General features: G+C 41.0%; 1 protein-coding gene across 3 annotated transcripts in view; it reads right to left on the bottom strand.

Annotated features, from left to right (window-relative positions):
* Positions 1 to 18,612, bottom strand: part of VWA8 (von Willebrand factor A domain containing 8) — a 372,416-nt gene that overhangs the window by 15,762 nt on the left and 338,042 nt on the right. For all 3 annotated transcript variants that reach the window (XM_068526337.1, XM_068526339.1, XM_068526338.1), the window contains exons 41-42: positions 8,629 to 8,754; positions 6,398 to 6,556 (exon numbers count right to left, since the gene is read on the bottom strand). In XM_068526337.1, coding sequence (XP_068382438.1) covers positions 6,398 to 6,556; positions 8,629 to 8,754 — 285 coding nt within the window. The remainder of the gene's footprint in view (positions 1 to 6,397; positions 6,557 to 8,628; positions 8,755 to 18,612) is intronic.

Genomic DNA, 18,612 nt, shown 5'->3' with positions numbered 1-18,612 from the left:
TCCAAATCTAAGTGAGGATTGATGAAGGCTTTTCCAAAAACAAAGCCCCCAGAGTCTGTAAGAAATAACAATCCAGTATTGGTCCTAGAATAGCAGTTTTCTAACTCTAAATTTTTTTTAAGCAGTGGAACTCTTTCTCCAAAGGAAATATTGCACAAAAGTCCAGATTGTGAAATGTCATGCAATATCAATATAAGTGGAATTATTTTGGTTGAATTGGGGATGTAGGGGGAAGGGGTAAAAAGTGCTGCCCACACACCTCTGCCCTCCAACATCCTTCAAGGGATCCTTTTACTCTGTTGGGGGAATTCCCTGGTGGTCCAGTGGTTAGGACTCGGCGCTTTCACTGCCGAGGGCGGGCCGGGGTTCAATCCCTGGTTGGGGAACTAAGATCCCGCAAGCCACACAGCCGAAAAAAAAGAAAAAAAAAAAATTCTGTTAGGAAACCATGACCTTAGAAGTGGTTTATATGTCTCCATAGAAATAATACATTTGAAGTTTTTTTTCAAAGTCCAATTTCTCAATAACTCAATAAATCTATTTTCCAGTGTCACTATTTGAATGCTCAGTGAAGAAACACCTAACTTTTGGTGTTATTAAATACTCTGAAGAAAAAAAAATAAGGTATTAAGAGCTTTTGCACAAGAGGTCTACTTTAAGGTTACAGTGAAAACATTCCCAGGGGCTTGGAGACATCAAGAGGAACAAACTGGAATGAAGGTAAAGGAAAAAAATGCTTCCTGACTTAAATGACATGGTTCCCGTAACCGTTACCGTTCCACTTTTCATACCAGCATTTAAGTGCTATGTGACCATCAAAAATTCTGCAGATCATAAGATTAGAGGACTTTATGCTGATTATTAGCAAATAATGTTGCTCCTGTCTTAAGCCTACTGTAAATGTTCTTGAGAATAATTGAATTCAGTGGGTAGAACAATTATGAGAAACTTAAAAAACTCCAGATGCCTTTGAAATGTGTTCTGCCATTGAATTACCTTTCCTTCTCAGTCATTCTTGCTCAAGGGTCCTTTCCTTCTCAGTAATTCTTGCACATGGGTCATGCTAAGGTGGAATAAAAGTGGAGGCTTCCTCCAAATGAGCCTCCTGGACTTGGACTCTAATGTCCCAGAGCCCAGGAGCTGAGCCCAAGCCAAAGAGAACACAAAGCAGATGCCAAGAGAGAGGCTGAGGGGAAGAGTCCAGATCTGCAGGCCAGGCCAGTGGCTTCTGACTGTTTCAAAGCAAATACAGACTAGACAGCTTTACAACGGAGGGATAACTACAGGAAGACAACATGAAGAACTTTCTGGAACTGGGGAGTGGGGAGTCTCAGCATACACTGCTGAATTCCTAACATGTGACACCCCATGTGATGCCATCCTGGGCTATGGAATATACATTTTTCACTAGGAGCTCCTAAAACTGTCATTTGCTCATGCCTCATTTTATATTTGCTGAGTAAATGACGTATTTTCACTAGTTACTCCTTGTCCTTACGCTTCCTTCAAAAATGAGAAAATTGAAGTACAGAGAGATGAAACGAGTTGGGTAAGATTGTATAGTGTAAAGACACAGAACAGAGTGAACGGTACTCTGTCACTTGATGTGTATGCATCACATGTCTCTGAGAAGACACCAAGAAAGTCTATCAACAGTGGTCACCAGCAGGGAGGGTAACTGGGAACTGAGAGGGGGAAGCGGGGGCTGACTCTTCACTCTGACTCCTTTTGTGCCTTTTACACTTTGCATTATGTGTACCCATTACTTATACCTCAAAATACTTCATTATAAACAGGAAAAGTTCTCGCAGAATGCAAGTAGGTTCCATCCCACCACCTGCTCACCCTATACAAAGGAGGCCTGGCGAGCCCCAGCACAGCCTGGATAGCCTGTGGCCACTCAAAATCTTAGTTATGTTGGCAGGGATGGTGGGAAGACTTTACAAAGTCTCCAGGGTAGCTGCTATGAGGGAAAGCCTGTTAGGAGTTCTGGAAATATAGAGACAAGGTAAATGGCACCATGAGAAAACAGCTAGACAAATCCAGGATGAGGGATATTCTACAAGGCAAATGATCTAGACCCTCAAGAGAGTGACCATCGTGAAAAGTAGAATGGTAGTGGTAGGAAAGGCGGCTGCTACAGGTTAAAAGAGGCTAACAAGACATTGTAACCAAAAATAAGGTGAGGACCTTGACTGGATCCCAGATTGTAGGGGGAAAAGTAATTAGACACTATTGGGATGGTTTATATTCTATAGCCCAGGATGGCAACCATTGGAATAGTCGGGAAAAGTGAACATGGATTGGATATTATAAGATATTATAAAATTATTGATGATTTTCTTAGACGTGATAATGGTATTGAGATCATTTAGGGAATGTCCTTACTCTTGGCAGAAGCATAATGAAGTATTTAGAGGTAAAGTATTATGATAGTTATAACTTACTTTCAAATGGATCAGAGAGAAGAAAAAGACTGTGTACTTAGACAGAAACATAAAGCAAACAACGGGAGAAAATGATCACTTGGTGAATCTAAGTAAAGGCATATGGGTGTTCATTTTACAGTTTTTTCAACTTTTTTGTAGATTAAAAGTTTTTCAAAATAAAAAAAAATTGGAAATAAAGGGGAATGTTTAAAAACGAAACAAAAAAGGGAAAAAAAGGAGAAGAGACCTGGGCTCTATCCTCTTCTGTCTCCAACTAGCCTTCTGACTTTGGGCAAAGCCCTTAATGTTTCTGGGTCTCAGTTTCCTGTCTGAGGAATGAGGAAACTGGAGGGAATGACCTGCGAGGTGAGCTCAGCTCTAAAGGCCGTGGTCGTAATGAGGAATTTGCAGTCCTCTCCCGTCCTGTCTGCCCTTTCCCATCCCTCCAGATACCCATCTAAGTACCACTTTTCCTCAAAGAGCTTGTTTTGTGAAATCTTCAGAGTTTTCTCCTTTTGTTGGAAAGATTTTAATGCTCTAGTTTCATCAGACTTTCTATGCTCTTAAAAAAAGTTCTGAAGGGACTTATGTAGTAAATGTGAGGGGGTATGTTTATAAGTATACGAAAATGCACAAAACCCAAACCGTTAAAGTACTTCCTGTTAAAAATCAAATAGCATAAAACATGACGAAGCTTCTTCAAGCCTTGAAAAAAGTTCATTTTATCGTGGTGTCTTACTATAATTTCCCCTGGATTTGTCAGTAAATCAACTATACTTCAATAAAAAATTTTTTTAAAAGTCATATATTAGTATGGTATCTTCTCAATATTTCTGTGGTTTTACAGATGAGAACCGAGGAAATTCTTTACAGTGTTGTGGCAATTGAAGAGACTGTCAGCAAAATACTGCTTTGAGGATGGTGCCCCGAAGGGGAGTGTCTGGAAAGGCATGCTTTCCTGTGCCTTTTGTACTGAGTGCCTCTCATTGAGTGTTCTATCAGAATTCGTTTTTTGTTTTTTTCTGAAGCCTTTTCTGAATTTGTTGCAACATTGTTTCTGTTTTATGTTTTTGTTTTTTTGGCAGGGAGGCATGTGGGACCTTAGCTCGCCCACCAGGGAACGAACCCGCACCCCCTGCATTGGAAGGCGAAGTCTTAACCACTGGACTGCCAGGGAAGTCCCCAGAATTAGTTTTTATAGGTCTCCGTCACAAGGCTACAAGCTCAAGGATGGCAGGGAACTCTGTACCTAGCAGAGTACTCTGCTCTTAGCAAGTGCTCTATGTTTGTAATTTGGTTGAATTTAGTTGAAATTCAGTAGGTCATATGGGAACAGTTTGGTTTCTAATTGTCAATTAGAAACAAAACAAAACAAAATAACAATTTGTGAAATGCTATTTCCTTGACATTATTTCTTTTTTATGCAACATGTCCGGTTTTACTAATTGTTCTTCCAGATTACAGACTTCTAATGGTGAGAAGTGGACAAATATGAGTCTCTCCATACACCCTGAGTGTGAGATGCAGTGGAACATGCAACACACCCCCTGTTAGCTTTGCCACTTCCGGCCTTCTGTCTCATCCTTGACCCAGTCCTGGGGAGTTCTGTCAATCAATTTCTTGGTGAACTTCTACTGAATCTTTCTAAAAACCTGGAAGAAGTAGCTTCACATAACAGAGCAATTCTGCTTTCAGAGATATAGAAATCCTTTCTAACTAAATTTTTTTCTAGATAACTATGAATATGCCAATTTTAATAGTGGTATGTTTGCTGTGGTCTATAAGGGGTTAAACTCTTCATGTAACTCAAAGGGAGCTGAGGTACTCTGGCCTTCAGGATCCACAAGAGAGGTGAATGGGCTGATCCAACTATTGGCAGAACCCAAGGTTTTAAAACATAGGTGGGATTTATGCTGATGCAATGCATGTCTAACCATTCACTGGTGATCAGTGGTCCAAGTGATTTAAGAATTATACTCCACCTTATACTAGAGAGGATGTAAAACATTAAAAAATATTAAGCCCATAAAAAATAAAAAGTACATATACAATGGAATATTACTCAGTTATAAAAAGAATGAATTAATGCCATTTGCAGCAACATGGATGGACCTAGAGATTATCATACTAAGTGAAGTCAGTCAGAAAGAGAAAGACAAATATTATATGGTATCACTTATATGTGGAATCTAAAAAAAAACACAAAAAAACAAATGAACTTATTTCCAAAACAGAAAGAGACTTACACACATAGAAAACAAACTTATGGTTATCAAAGGGGAAAGGGGGGGTGGGGAGAGGGATGAATTAGAAGGATGGGTAACATATACACACTACTATATATAAAATAGATAACCAACAAGGACCTACTGTGTAGCACAAGGAACTATACTCAATATCATTTAATAACCTATAATGGAAAAGAATATGAAAAAGAATATATATATGTGTGTGTGTGCATATATATATACACAACTGAATCACTTTGCTGTATACCTGAAACTAACATGATATTGTAAATCAACTATACTTCAATAAAAAATTTTTAAAAAACATAAAAAAATAAAAAAACAAAATCAAGAAAAACTTATCTGAAGGCCGGGAGGGTCAAGGGAAGGAAAACGCTGAACACTAGCCTGAGAGCCGTAAGACATAACAGAGTTGGCTTGGCCGGTCTTGAATTTTAGCTCGGAGCTTCCTGGCAGCTAAAACCAAGACGGAGTCTGGAACAGCTCCATGGTTTTCACTGATCACAAGGGGAAGCACATTCCAGCTCTTCAGGGAAACAGAGCTGCTTCCCACGGTGAAAGTCCACGTCCTACTCGTCTTTGTATCCTGTACTTAGGCAGAGCCTGGCAACCACAGTGCTCATTGACTCAAGCTGCCTTTGCCCTACCCCTTCATTCTAAAAGGAATCTCTCACGTAGAGCTTCACACAAGGGACTCTGGGAGCCTCGGAGCCACAAAAGTGGGCCTAAAGTCAATGAAGGGATGGGTTTCAGGCTGTTTCTTCCTGTATCCATCACGGCACACGGACACGGCTCAGTACGGCAATCCCGAGGTGTGGGCAGGATGTCAAGCTAAAGCATCATCTAAGATGGACTATTTCTGAAGGACCTGTTTGATCCCTAACACAGTTGAGAATATCTGTGGATAGACTGAGTACCCGTTACCTATGTCTGCACATATACCACTCCTCTCAACTGAATTTCTGATAATAATTACCCAGCACAGTGTTCAGGTTATTTGTTCTGGTCAGAGCCAGGAGTGCGGGTGCCCCCGTGGCTGATTAAGAGCAGACTGATGGGCTCATCTCGGGCAGTAACATGGCGGCAGGGGATCCCTCCTCAATGCTCAGGTCTCCGAAGGAGGAGGTATTATATGACTCCTTTGCTTGCCCAGAGCAAACTTGGCAATAACAGAATGGAAACTGTTTAAATGAGAAGCTGCATTTCTCCCAGGGTAACAACCTTCACTGTCATCTGGGGACACGCCTGTTACTGTGTAGCGCTCGCTCATGCGCGAAGGCAAGGCAATGCTGGGAACCTTGAGAGGCTGCCTGGCTGGTGATGGAGCAAGAATGGGTGGGTGGGGGGGGTGGGGTATTGGGATGGGGATGGTGGCCTTGAGAAGTCTGGGGAGAGACTTGTGGTGCTTCTATATGTCTGTTTCCGCTCCCCCCCTTGCCCTGTCCTCATGGACAATATCACACAACTTGTAAAGTGCAGTGCTTTCTTCTGTAGCAACTGGTCTTTAAATTATGGTCTTATCATGTTTTGATTATTAGAGCAGATGAAACAAAAGGTTCACTTTCTCTACACTGACAGATGAGTTGACGAGAAGACGCAGATTCTCGTCCACTCTGGGTGAACATCCCCTAGCCAGCCTCACGCCCTAACTCGGGGCTGACTCCTGAGCAGAGACGGGGTCTGGGGAGGCCTCTCATCCTCCTCAGTTCGCGCCATTACCTTGAACTTCTCCTCATAGTTCTCAAAGGCCTCCATGACCATACACACGGCTTCCATCGAGCGCTCAAGCCGGCCATCCACCCCATTAAAGCGGTACATGCTGCCAGACACGTCCACCACCAGGCGCAGGCGCTTGGGTTTCTGTTGGGGGCTGCCCAGCTGAGGGAGAGACAACAGAAAAGCCTCGTGAACCAGAACACTGTCACTGGCTGCTGTTCTGGGGCCCGCATGTAGGTCCCAGGGTGCCAGCCGCCAGGCCCGCAAATCAGCTGTAGGCTGGGCCCGGCACAAGGCTGTCCTGGCAGGTGGGGAGGCACCTATGGATGACATTTCAGCAAATGGAGCTTTAGACTTGTGCTGGTAGTTGGGGCCACATGGGAAAGATTTTCCTTTGGAATACGGTCCTTTCAAGGACAAACCTAGTCTAGTAAGACTCCCCTAGTGAGGCTGATGTCGTCTTAAAAACAATCATCTGGAAGAATATAAGTCCCAGCATTTCATTTTCACGTCAGTTTCTCTAGCAAGATGGAGCTCCTTTGGAAGCCCACAGCAATTTTACCAGTACCTGTTGTGTAGGGACCTAAAACTCATTTCCACACAGCCTGCAAGAAATGTCAGATTCCTAAAACCAGGTGATGTGAGGGGCAGGGGGTTCCAGCAAAGAAGTAAAGGAAAATATCTCTTCCGTGCCTTTTGTCTTTAGGAAGCTTTCAGTTTTCTCCTCCTTCCACTTACTGAATTACTACTACTCTTTACTTTTCCTGGCAGTTAACGGCATGAAAGCGGCATCGAACCGCAGTTTAGCAACAACTGTCAATTAAAATGTGAAACTCTTGTGAGTTTCAGTTTGATTTTGAACCCAGGCCTGCCAATTTGCAGAATGAAAAACAGAAGTATGCTTGTCAGTTTTTACTTACAGGAAGAAAGAAGAAAAATTCCAGATTATTCTGTTACTATACACTCGCTGACATGTATGCAAACTAATGAGCAGAGGTAGTCATTTCAAGAAAATACTGTGGGTATTGGAGTGTAATGGTTGGAGACAAACTCAATATATTTCTTAAAAGCTTGTTGAGTCTGCCAGAATTAAGAATAGTGCCTCATCCGCTTCCATGGCGACTCACAATTTCAGATGAATCTAAACACATTTGTGGACCACAGGGAGTCAGTAAAGAAAGCAGTTGTTGACGCACACCAAGGACACAGAAGGAAGAACTCTGCCAGTGACTAAAGGAACCTCTCTGAATCAACATTTAGATGGAGTAAGTGGCTCCCTTCCCCCTACCTGTCACCACACCCCCAGCTCTCAGTGGCTACTCAGCAATTCTGGTTACTTGGAGATACTGGAAGTCACAGAACCCTCTAAGAGACTCAACTTATTGCCATTTTTTGGTCATTGTATTATTGCAAATATTTTAATATTATGGCTGTCGAAAACTTTACACACTACAATTAGAGTTATTTAAGGGAGAATTCCTTATTTTCTAAAAATTTCTTTGGTTATAACATAGACACAGATCTTTAAAGGAACAGAACAGCGGAAAACCACCAAGATTGCTCTCGTGCTTTCATTTGCATCACCCTCTGGGATTCAGTGGCGCCAAGTGTCTTCAGTGCCCCCTCCAGGGCACCCTGCCCTGTGTTCCGGGAGCTGATCTGTTTTCCAAATGGCACTGGCCTCTCTCCTGGCTGCTGGGTTCCGGTGGGTTCTGCTGATGGAAGGCGCTGGCAGGAGATCAGAGGGTGAGGGTGAAATATTTACTCCCTCAGCCCCTTCTCTGCTGTGGCCCGTGGGTGGGTTCTCCTTCTGCTGAAGGCCACAGCCCCTGGTGGGCAGCCCTCTCCATAAATCACCTTTTCCAGGTTCCAGTAAGTGCTCTCTCCTCTGCCCTTTTAGACCGAGGGATGGGTCAGATCCTTGCCGTTGGGAGACCACACCATCTCTTTTTGGATTTCCTAAACGCCACCCTTAACTTTTGTAAATATTAACTGTTCCTTAAATTGCTCAGTTTGAGTGTGCCTGGTGTTTCTTGACTCATGCTGGGATCTTGACTCATATAATAAACAGTATAATATTTCTGTTTTTTTCTAATTTTAAAAAGTGTAATGCTTTCCTTGATTGCTATATTCAGGGTTTATGGTGTTTTGACAAAGACAGCAACTCAAGGAAGCATCTGCCTGTAAAGAAGACCAAACTGCAGATCTGAGGCTCCTAGCGCACCGGTACTTACTTGTGGCTCCAGCTCACCCCGGCGTTTGTAGATGGCTTTTTCTCCAGTCAGCCCATCAATGATCTTGGCATCATCTAGTTCCCCAGTAGCTTGGTGTCGTAGCCACTGTCTTTCTTTACCTTTAGCCTACAATGACATACATACAAATCCTTACTTTAATTAGTTCTGCAGGGTCCCTGACACATTTCATGCACGAGTAACAGGAAACACACCAGGGATCTTTTCAATATGTGATGGTTCTGCATGGACACAGTTTCACAAATGGACCGGTGTCTGCTCTGCTGACAAAGAAATGCCTTTTGTGTAGATTTCGTTCATTGTAAGTGCTTTAACATATGGAATGATGAAATGAACTCACAACACACATGAACAGGAAAATGGTATGCAAATGGACATCTGGAGAAACATGCAATAACTGGAAATGTAATGGTGATGTGTTTCTTATGGATTTTCTGTCACGGTACTCCTAGAGAATTTATTAGGTAACACAATAATCAGCTTGAACTTGTTAACACTGTCTGCAAGCACAGAGAAAACGTGATCTTCAGACTCTTCCTTTCGGAGAAGTTGTTATGCCGGTTCTCTGTGACTTACAGTGCAAATGGGAACAGCTGAGAACAATAGTACGTGAACATTCTGTACCCTACTGCCGCTCTGATCAACTGTATTCAGAAATCTCCTGAATTACTTTTCTAAAGATATTCGCACATAATACTTAAAACTATGCCAAGCGGACTAAGATGATAGTTAAATGATAAAGACTTACAATATCCCAATCCATGTATAGGTTTATCACTGCTGATATTTACAGTAAGAAGTGGGAAGAAAAGCTAAAATACTTTTACGCACGCAAACTAGAGCTGTAGTTAAGATCATGTGCTCTGGAGTCAGACAGCCTGGCTCCAGTCCTTCCTTCACCATGATCAGGTATCTGACCTCCAGCAAGTTATTGAACCTGTCTGCGTTAAATGAGATACTACATGGAATTAGCTGAGAAAGAGCCTGGCAATCTGTGTTAGCTGGTATGGTGACGATGATGTTGATGATGAGACACATTATGGACAATTAAGTCCACATTACTTTAAGCACACTTTCATCACGGTTTCATTGGAGGTGGCTGTGTGACAGCACTGTCATTGAAAAAGTCAAGCTTTAGGCAGCCAGTGTCTATTTTAGGGGCAGATCAACCACTACACAAAGAAGCTCCACACGGTATAACTCTGGGTAGTACTCTATGTATTGTTTTCCTGTTCCTGATACCCTTGCTGCAAACAGGTGCAAAATACCACATTTGAATACAGATATATATTCACGGGTACATGAGATAAAGAGAGAGAAACTCCTAAGGTACCGGCATAAAGATATTAAATTTGGTGAGTAGTTAATTTCAGGAACTACCAGGTATGTGCCCCTTGGAAATATGTTCTTTCCTGATGTGTAATCTTGGTAAGAGCCCCATGATCTTATAGGACAATGGGACTCATTGGAGCATAGCTCAATGAGCTCATGTAGCTTTATGAGATAGACAGCTACAGGCGACGGGAGGAAGGGGTGGGCAGAGTCTCCTAGAATCCTTTCCCACTGAGCTACGGATAACACAGACAAGCTCCGTCACTCAGTGCTTTCCTTCTCAGGCCCCCTCCCCTGCAACATGATTGGGACCTGGCCCCCATCTCCTCTTCTGCATCATTCCTGACGTCTGGAGTGGATAATTCCTCAGGCCTCCAGGATACTCTCTGCTGGGAAACACAGCTGTGGATGACCATTTAGGTACCTTTCAATCTGGAGAATCTATAACTCTTGGAGGTACCAAGCTGCAGAGCACTGCTTCTAATGCCTTTCATAGATGAGAACAGACTCTCACTGACTAGTCTAGACTGGAAAATAAGAACTGCAGAAAGTTCAAGAGAATGTGAGAGCAGTAGTCAGCAGTAGTGCCTTGGAAGTTGGATTCTAAAGCTGGGTTTAAGAGGAATACGGGATTAGAACTGGAACACAGTTACATGACATGCTGTGTAACAGCAGTGTCACTGTTACCACTAAGCACTGATTTTCAAAGTTTCATCAATACACTGACAAGGCAATGACCTTGTCAGGTCAATGACCTTGACCTGAGGACTCCCTACCCAATTCCATTAGTTGCTACATGGTTTTATTAACCAGTGATGCTTTCACCCTGTAAAGAACCATCGCAATAGCCACAGATTAAGTGATTTATTGTGATTTTTAATGCAGATTCCAGATTCCAACTGTAGTAAAAATAAATTTAAGCCCCCGCCATCTCACCGTAGAGGAAATATAAAATGCTAAAATTCTAACTAATAAGTCTACTCCCCTCCCCATATTTTGGTGGGTCTGAAAACAGAATATATCTTATAGTTGATGGCAAAAGAAACTTGCCAAGGTAACAGGCAGAGGGGTTAATTGTGACCTGGTTGTCATATCTGGAGGACAAACGTATGATCTTGGCTGAGCATAGCAGGTATCATTCTATTGAATTATTTCCATTGGCAGCATAGGCAATTGACTTTTAATTTGAACTAAAATTCCCAATTATTATTTAAATGGACTAAAAAAAATTACACTACAGTAGAGCATAAGAATAACGAGCAAATAGATGGAGCCGTAGGATGCAAATATACTATAAGTGAAGCAAGATTCTTTGCTGCAGAAATGACAACACTTCCAACAAGACCTATGAAGGTAAGACTCCCTGAGAGGAGGAATCTGGGTTTAAATTCGTTAGAAGAACATATGCATAGAGCGCGCTACATTTCACAGGACAGACCTTGCAATTAAAGAGAGGAGAAACCCTTAGACTTTGTAAAATAGATCACAGCATGCTTAGAGCTAGCCGAAGTTGGAGTGACTGATTCACGGACCATGAAGAACTATCTCTCACACACTGCACACCCATCTAAAAGTTCAAGGGAGGGGCTTCCCTGGTGGCACAGTGGTTAAGAATCCGCCTGCCAATGCAGGGGACACAGGTTCAAGCCCTGCTCCGGGAAGATCCCACATGCCGCAGAGCAGCTAAGCCCGTGCGCCACAACTACTGAGCCTGCGTTCTAGAGCTCGCGAGCCACAACTACTGAGCCCGCGTGCTACGACTACTGATGCCCACGTGCCTAGAGCCTGTGCCCAGCAACAAGAGAAGCCACTGCAGTGAGAAGCCCATGCATCACAATGAAGAGCAGCCCCTGCTCGCCACAACTAGAGAAAGCCTGCGTGCAGCAACGAAGACCCAACACAGCCAAAAATAAATAAATAAATAAATAAATAAATAAATAAATAAATAAATAAATAAATAAATAAATAAATAAATAAAAGTTTAAGGGAAGCTGTTAAATTTCCAGTGTTATGTAATTCAATTAAGTAAAACATGTAACTCTCAGTTTATCCAAATACTAAGTGTAGAGAATATCACAGTTTTTTGTAAGACTAGAAATTATACTGTCAATCTTAAAGGAACTGAAGAGGGCCAGATCATGAGCATAAGTTATTAAAAAAGAAAAAAAGCATTGTGTCTCTCTGTAGCTTATTACTCTGTTTTACTTCCTTCGTACTTATCACTATTTACAAATGTATTGCTTATCTCTTTGAATTATCTGCTTGCTCTGCTAGAAAGTAAGGTTCATGGGGATAAGAGCCCTTATGTAACTTCAGCTTCTAGCACAGTGCCTGATACCTAGCTGGTGTTCAATAAAAATGTATTGAACAAAAGTTGATTGCTTACTATAAAATGTTAAGTGATAAAAGTATGATATAAAAGCATGTGCATATAGTACTCTCTCAATGTATATGCATGTATATTATATATATATATATATATATATATATATGCAAAGAAAAGTATGTAGGAAAAAACAAAAATATTAATAGTCATGGTTATTTTTGTGTTGTGGAATTACGGTTGATATTATTTTCCTTAAATTCCTGTATTTTCCAATCTTCATATAATGAGCTTGTGACTTTTATAATTCAAAAATAAATTCTCTTTTTTTTTTCCTCAAAAGGATTTAAAAATATCCTTTTATAATTTTATGAGATATACTTTTGGGACCAGCTTGCAGGTTACGGAGAACAGGGCTTCTCCAACGTTAATGGGCATATAAATAACTTAAGGATCTTGTTAAAAAGCAATTTCTGATTCAGTAGGTCCAGGCTGGGGCCTGATACTCTGCATTTCTTTTTTCTGTTTTATAAATTTATTTTATTTAATTTATTTTTGGCTGTGTCGGGTCTTCATTGCTGCGCGAGGGCTTTCTCTAGTTGTGGCGAGCAGGGGCTACTCTTCGTTGTGGTGTGCGTGGGCTTCTCATTGCGGTGGCTTCTCTTGCTGTGGAGCACAGGCTCTAGGTGCGCGGCCTTCAGTAGTTGTGGCACGTGGGCTCAGTAGTTGTGACTCGCGGGCTCTAAAGCGCAGGCTCAGTAGTTGTGGTACATGGGCTTAGTTGCTCAAGGCGGCATGTGGGATCTTCCAGGACCAGGGCTCGAAACTGTGTCCCCTGCACTGGCAGGCGGATTCTTAACCACTGTGCCACCAGGGAAGTCCAACAGTAATATTTTCTCAAATAACTGGGAATTGTCCCTAATTTGTAAGCTTCTAAGTGTTAATCAAAGTCTAAAAAGTGACTTTGAAGGAATGTGTTTTTTCACTAGTAAATCTATTCTTCAATAATAGAAATAGCTGAATTGCCTGCTAAGTGCAACAAATTATGGAGAAAATAACTGCTTAGGAAACTAGTTCATTCCATGTCTATTTTGACATTAGCTTCGATGTAGTTTATTTTAAGCTAGTTTGCTACTGATAATTAAGCATTTTGAGACTTGGGTGGATAATTAATTACAGGAAACAAACTTTGTTTTCCAAACTTCATCTTTCTGCCCCAACATCAGCACTCAAAAGAAAGCACAAAACGGCTAAAACCTAGCAGATTTACAACTTGATGAAAATCTTTCGTTTCATTATCTGGAGTTTTAGGGATACTAAAAATCTCCTAAATAACCGTCTAAGACTCTCAGCAATTGCTTGTTCTCTAAGTTGGGATAGAGTCAGATCTAAGAAATATTAAGAACAATTATACAAGAAACAGGACATCAGAACTGTTAAGAAGGTTCATTATTTATATCAACACATGAATGCCTATGCTATGGATATATATATATTTTTCTAATAAATTTTTGTTTTTATTTTATTTATTTTTGGCTGCGTTGGGTCTTCGTTGTTGCATGCGGGCTTTCTCTAGTTGCAGTGAGCAGGGGCTACTGTTTGTTGTGGTGCGCGGGCTTCTCATTGCGGTGGCTTCTCTTGTTGCGGAGCGCGGGCTCTAGACGCGAGGGTTTCAGTCGTTGTGGCACGCGGCCTCAGTAGTTGTGGCTCGCGGGTTCTAGAGCGCAGGCTCCGTAGTTGTGGCGCACGGGCTTAGCTGCTCTGCGGCATGTGGGATCTTCCCGGACCAGGGCTTGAACCCGTGTCCCCTGCGTTGGCAGGCGGATTCTTAACCACTGAGCCACCAGGGAAGTCCCTGGATATATATTTTTGAATAATATCTAAAAACTATATTAATAAGCATACAGACATAATTAAGTAAAACCACATAAACAAACAACTGACCATATCACCATAACAAAAGTGATAAGATTTACTGAATGTCACACCCAGGAAAGCATTCCATTATGCTAGTTTATACTCCTAAGGTTTAAATTTAAGATTGCCAAAGAATACCACAGACAATTGCATGCTTTATGACAATCAGATAGGAGCATTATTATCTAAATATAATTATTTAGTGCGTTATCTTCTAAATATATTTATAAAGATCCCACTGTAATGAAGCTATGTGGAATAATAATGGTTTGCTATTTTAGATATTCCTATATTTGACTGAAGTGTACTAGTACATTTATCATTTACCAGAAGAACTTTGTCTTCAATTTCCTTTAGCAGGCTTGTGAGGTAGAAATCTCACCAGCCAGCTAAGCTAACTACCAAAGCTAATCTATTATGAGTCAGCTCTTCAAGACTATAAGTGAACAAATGTTAACTCCTTATGAGAGGTTTGCAAAATCCTGTGTTACTGATATCAATTCCAGATCAGTGTTAGAGCATAGAGGCTGCTGTCACAGACTAAAGGCACAAGAGGGGAATTACAGGTGGTGTGAATTTGGGGAAAAGGTCCGACTTAAGAGCAATAGGGCCACGACCCAGTGAAGGTATGTCAAACAACCAGCGCAACAGCACTGTGGAATTCTTCTTTTGGTGTACATGCTAATAATTAGTAAAAATGATAATAAAAGGGGGGTCCTTTCTAGGGGACCTATTATTGCCCTTGGTAAGGGGGTTATCGAATTACAAAATACTTATTTTTCCCTTAGAATATTATGTTTGTCTGCTGTCTCTGGATTCACCATTATGTAAGAACCTAGGAACTTTAGGTCTTAATTTTCTAGTGCTGGTTTGCTTCTTTTCCTATACATGATTATCATCTTTTAAGGTCCTCTCTAGCTTGAAGACTTTGTTTCCATTTTGTATACCAATAAAAGAAAAAGACTCAGTAAAATTTGGGGTGAGAGTAAAGAAGGGATATGATTTTTCCAATAAATCTGCTACCCCCTTTTTCGGGTCAGCTTTTAAAATTTAAGTATAACCTACTCGTAATAAAGTACATAAAGCTTAAGTGCAGAGTCCATGAACTTTAAAAGTGAACACGCCCTTGTAACACCTGCACCTTCCTAGCTTCCCGGGGCCTCTTCTTCTGGACTTGACCTGGCACCTGCCAAAGGAAACCCCCCCACCTGACTTCTATCATCACAGATTAGGTTTGCCTGTTTCTGAACGTCATAAAGTGGAATCATACAGTATGTACTCTTCTGTGTCTGGCTACTTTGGTTCAACATCATTCCCAGGACAGGCACCGATGTTGTTGTGCCCAGCAGCACTTCATTCTCTGTCGCTGCTGTAACAATGTCCAATCATGTGATTTTGATCATGCATCACAATTTATATCTCATCTACAACTGTGTTGTTTCCAGTTTGGGGGTATTATGAGTAATGCCGCCATGAGTATCCCTGAACATGTCTTTTGCAGCAGGTATGTGTGTATTTCTGTGGGGTGGAAATCCTAGATATGCTCAGCTTTAGGAGATACTGCGAAACAGGTTTCCAAAGTAGTTTTTCCAATTTACATTCCCAGGAGCAATGTATGAGGGTTTCCCTTGCTTGTATCCTCACCAACGCTTGACATTGACAGCTTCTTTTTTTCTTTTAATTTTAGCCATTCTGGTGGCTAAAATTCTTTTCTTTTTAATTTTTATTTGTGGCTAAATGAATTACTTTTTTTTTTTTTTTTTAGGTCATGCCGTGCAGCATGCAGGATCTTATTTCCCCAACCAGGGATTGAACCCAGGCCCCCTGCACTGGGAGCGTGGAGTCTTAACCACTGGACCACCAGGGAAGTCCCGAAATGAATTACTTTTGATTCTGCTTGTTATTGATATTTTTAGGAACATGAACCAGTAGTTTTTGTTTTTGAGAAGTGAAAGTATGTACCAGCCTTTTGATCCAGAACTATGGGCACAAAGACATTTTTATATAGTAGCACTAGTCATTCATTTTCAAGTATATAGCTTGCAGATAAATATGGACAGATTATTTATTATCTATCATCTAGCCAGCCCACCAATACTTGGAAACTCAAAACAGGAAAAGGCCCGTCAGGATGGGTGCTCTTAAAGGCAATGGGGCTGGAAGGGGGGCTCTTTAAAAATTTACTGAGGGCTGGAATAGAAATATTGATTATTTTGGTCTGTGTATTTTATGGGACTCATTGAAATACTTCTTTAAATAGTAAGTTCCTACTGTATTTAAATAAATGCATTTATTTATGACAAAGGGCCAGACATGTTCTTTATTGTATATTCCTATTGCATGAAGAAAAGTATTCTTATAAATATGTCCATCTGGTTTGTATTATGTAATAAATTCATACTAATGAGAATTCATTACATATAAAGATAGGTTTCACTAGTAAAAAGTCTATGTTACAGACTTTCTTAAAAAAGAAATATAGTTTTATTACTTTCATGTAAAGAACACTTAGATTAACTGAAATGCTCAGAGGATGACATATTCTGGTTAATTCATTTTCTGAGAAATAATTTGGTTAACCAGAAAGCGTGAGCACACGTGCACACACACACACACACACACACACACACACACACACATTTATAGCAGTGAGGACATTTAGGAGGAATAAACTTGACAAAAACCAATTATCTTGTGGTTTGTGGACTTTGTCTTGTGATTTCAGCCCTGAAAGTATTCTGACTAATCTTAAGTCTTCACTTATTTGGGTTATGGTTAAGCAAGACTTCTTTTATCTATAAACTCTACAAGCAAGCCAATCTTCTATTATTCCTTTAGAATTATTTAATGAAAAGATTAGAAAGGTTTAAGTAGTAATTTTTGTAGAAAGCACATCCATTCTACAGAGTAAAACATACAGATGACCATCACTAAATACTTGTTGGGTGAACAAATACATGTGAATGGATATTGAGGATACTTGGAAGCCATGATTCTTTCATTAAACATTAGCTCTCATTATTTTAACATTTCTCCATGTTCAACCAACATAATACTTTTTGCTATTAATTTGCGCCATTCAAACGAAAAAGAATTAAGGTTAACTTTTGTACAGTATTTGTAAAATAACAAATTATAAATCAGTGGAAACAATAAAAAATTTTTCTTTGTGATTCTCAAAATATTTTTAAAATATTTGTTTATTTATTTTATTTATTTGGCTGTGCCAGGTCTTAGCTGCGGCACGCAGGATCCTCATTGCCGCGTGCAAGATCTTCGATGCGGCGCACAGGATCTTTTAGTTGCCACATGCGGGCTATTAGTTGTGGCATGTGGAATTCAGTTCCCTGACCAGGGATTGAACCCGGGTCCCCTGCATCGGGAGTGTGGAGTCTTAACCACTGGACCACCAGGGAAGTCCCTGATTCTAGATATTTTGACATAGTAAAAAAATATTCTACTAAATACCTGTTAGGTTGCCAGCTGCTCTAAATGGTGAAATGCCAAAAAAAAAAAAAGAGCAGATACAGACCTTCTTATTTTAGGGAATTCTCTGTTTCTTGAAGTGACATCTCATTGCCAGAAAAAAAAAATGGTGATTCATGTACTTAACAAAGACGATTCTTGTTAGAAGAGTTTGTACTCTTGGATGGTGATGTGGAACTAAACTATTACTTTGGGTGACAACTTACTGTCATTTTACAATTTGTTTTTATGAGCAATTCCACATCTTTCCTTCAAGAATTAGATATTTTGTACTTCAAAGGAGCTGGGAACTACACATATCAGTGAGCATGTGTAACAGACATTTTAAACTTAACAGTTCAAAACTGAGCCCTAGAGCCCATCGCCCGCTCTCCCCAAGTTCTCTCAACAAAAGGCAACAGGGCAACCCCATTCTTTCAGCTGTTCAGGCCACATACCTGGGGATCATCTTTGACTGCTCTTTCCCTCACATCTTGCACCTGGACCACTGGCAAAGCCTCTCAACTTCCGGTGGTTTCCAACCATATGTTACTGTGTCCACGTCATCCCTAGGTCAATTGTCATTTCCTCCCACCTGGACCACTGCAATGGTCCCCCTGCTTCTGCTCTTGCCCCCGACAGTCCCCTATCCACAAAATAATCAGGAATATTTATAAAAACATGTCATAACTTGCAAGAAATACAATAAAAAAAAATCAGCATGATTAAGTTTTTAAAAAGCTAGGCTTACACGGAGCAACTAAGCCCGTGAGCCACACTACTGAGCCTGCGATCTAGAGCCCGTGCTCTGCAACAAGAGAAGCCACTACAACGAGAAGCCTGTGCACCGCAACGAAGAGTAGCCCCCGCTCGCCACAACTAGGGAGAGCCCGCGCGCAGCAACGAAGACCCAATGCAGCCAAAAATAA

This window comes from Eschrichtius robustus, chromosome 18 (assembly GCF_028021215.1).
Source record: "Eschrichtius robustus isolate mEscRob2 chromosome 18, mEscRob2.pri, whole genome shotgun sequence".
NCBI lineage: Eukaryota > Metazoa > Chordata > Mammalia > Artiodactyla > Eschrichtiidae > Eschrichtius > Eschrichtius robustus.
The sequence above is the reverse complement of the archived record's forward strand: the minus strand, read 5'-3'. Positions and strand labels throughout refer to the sequence as shown.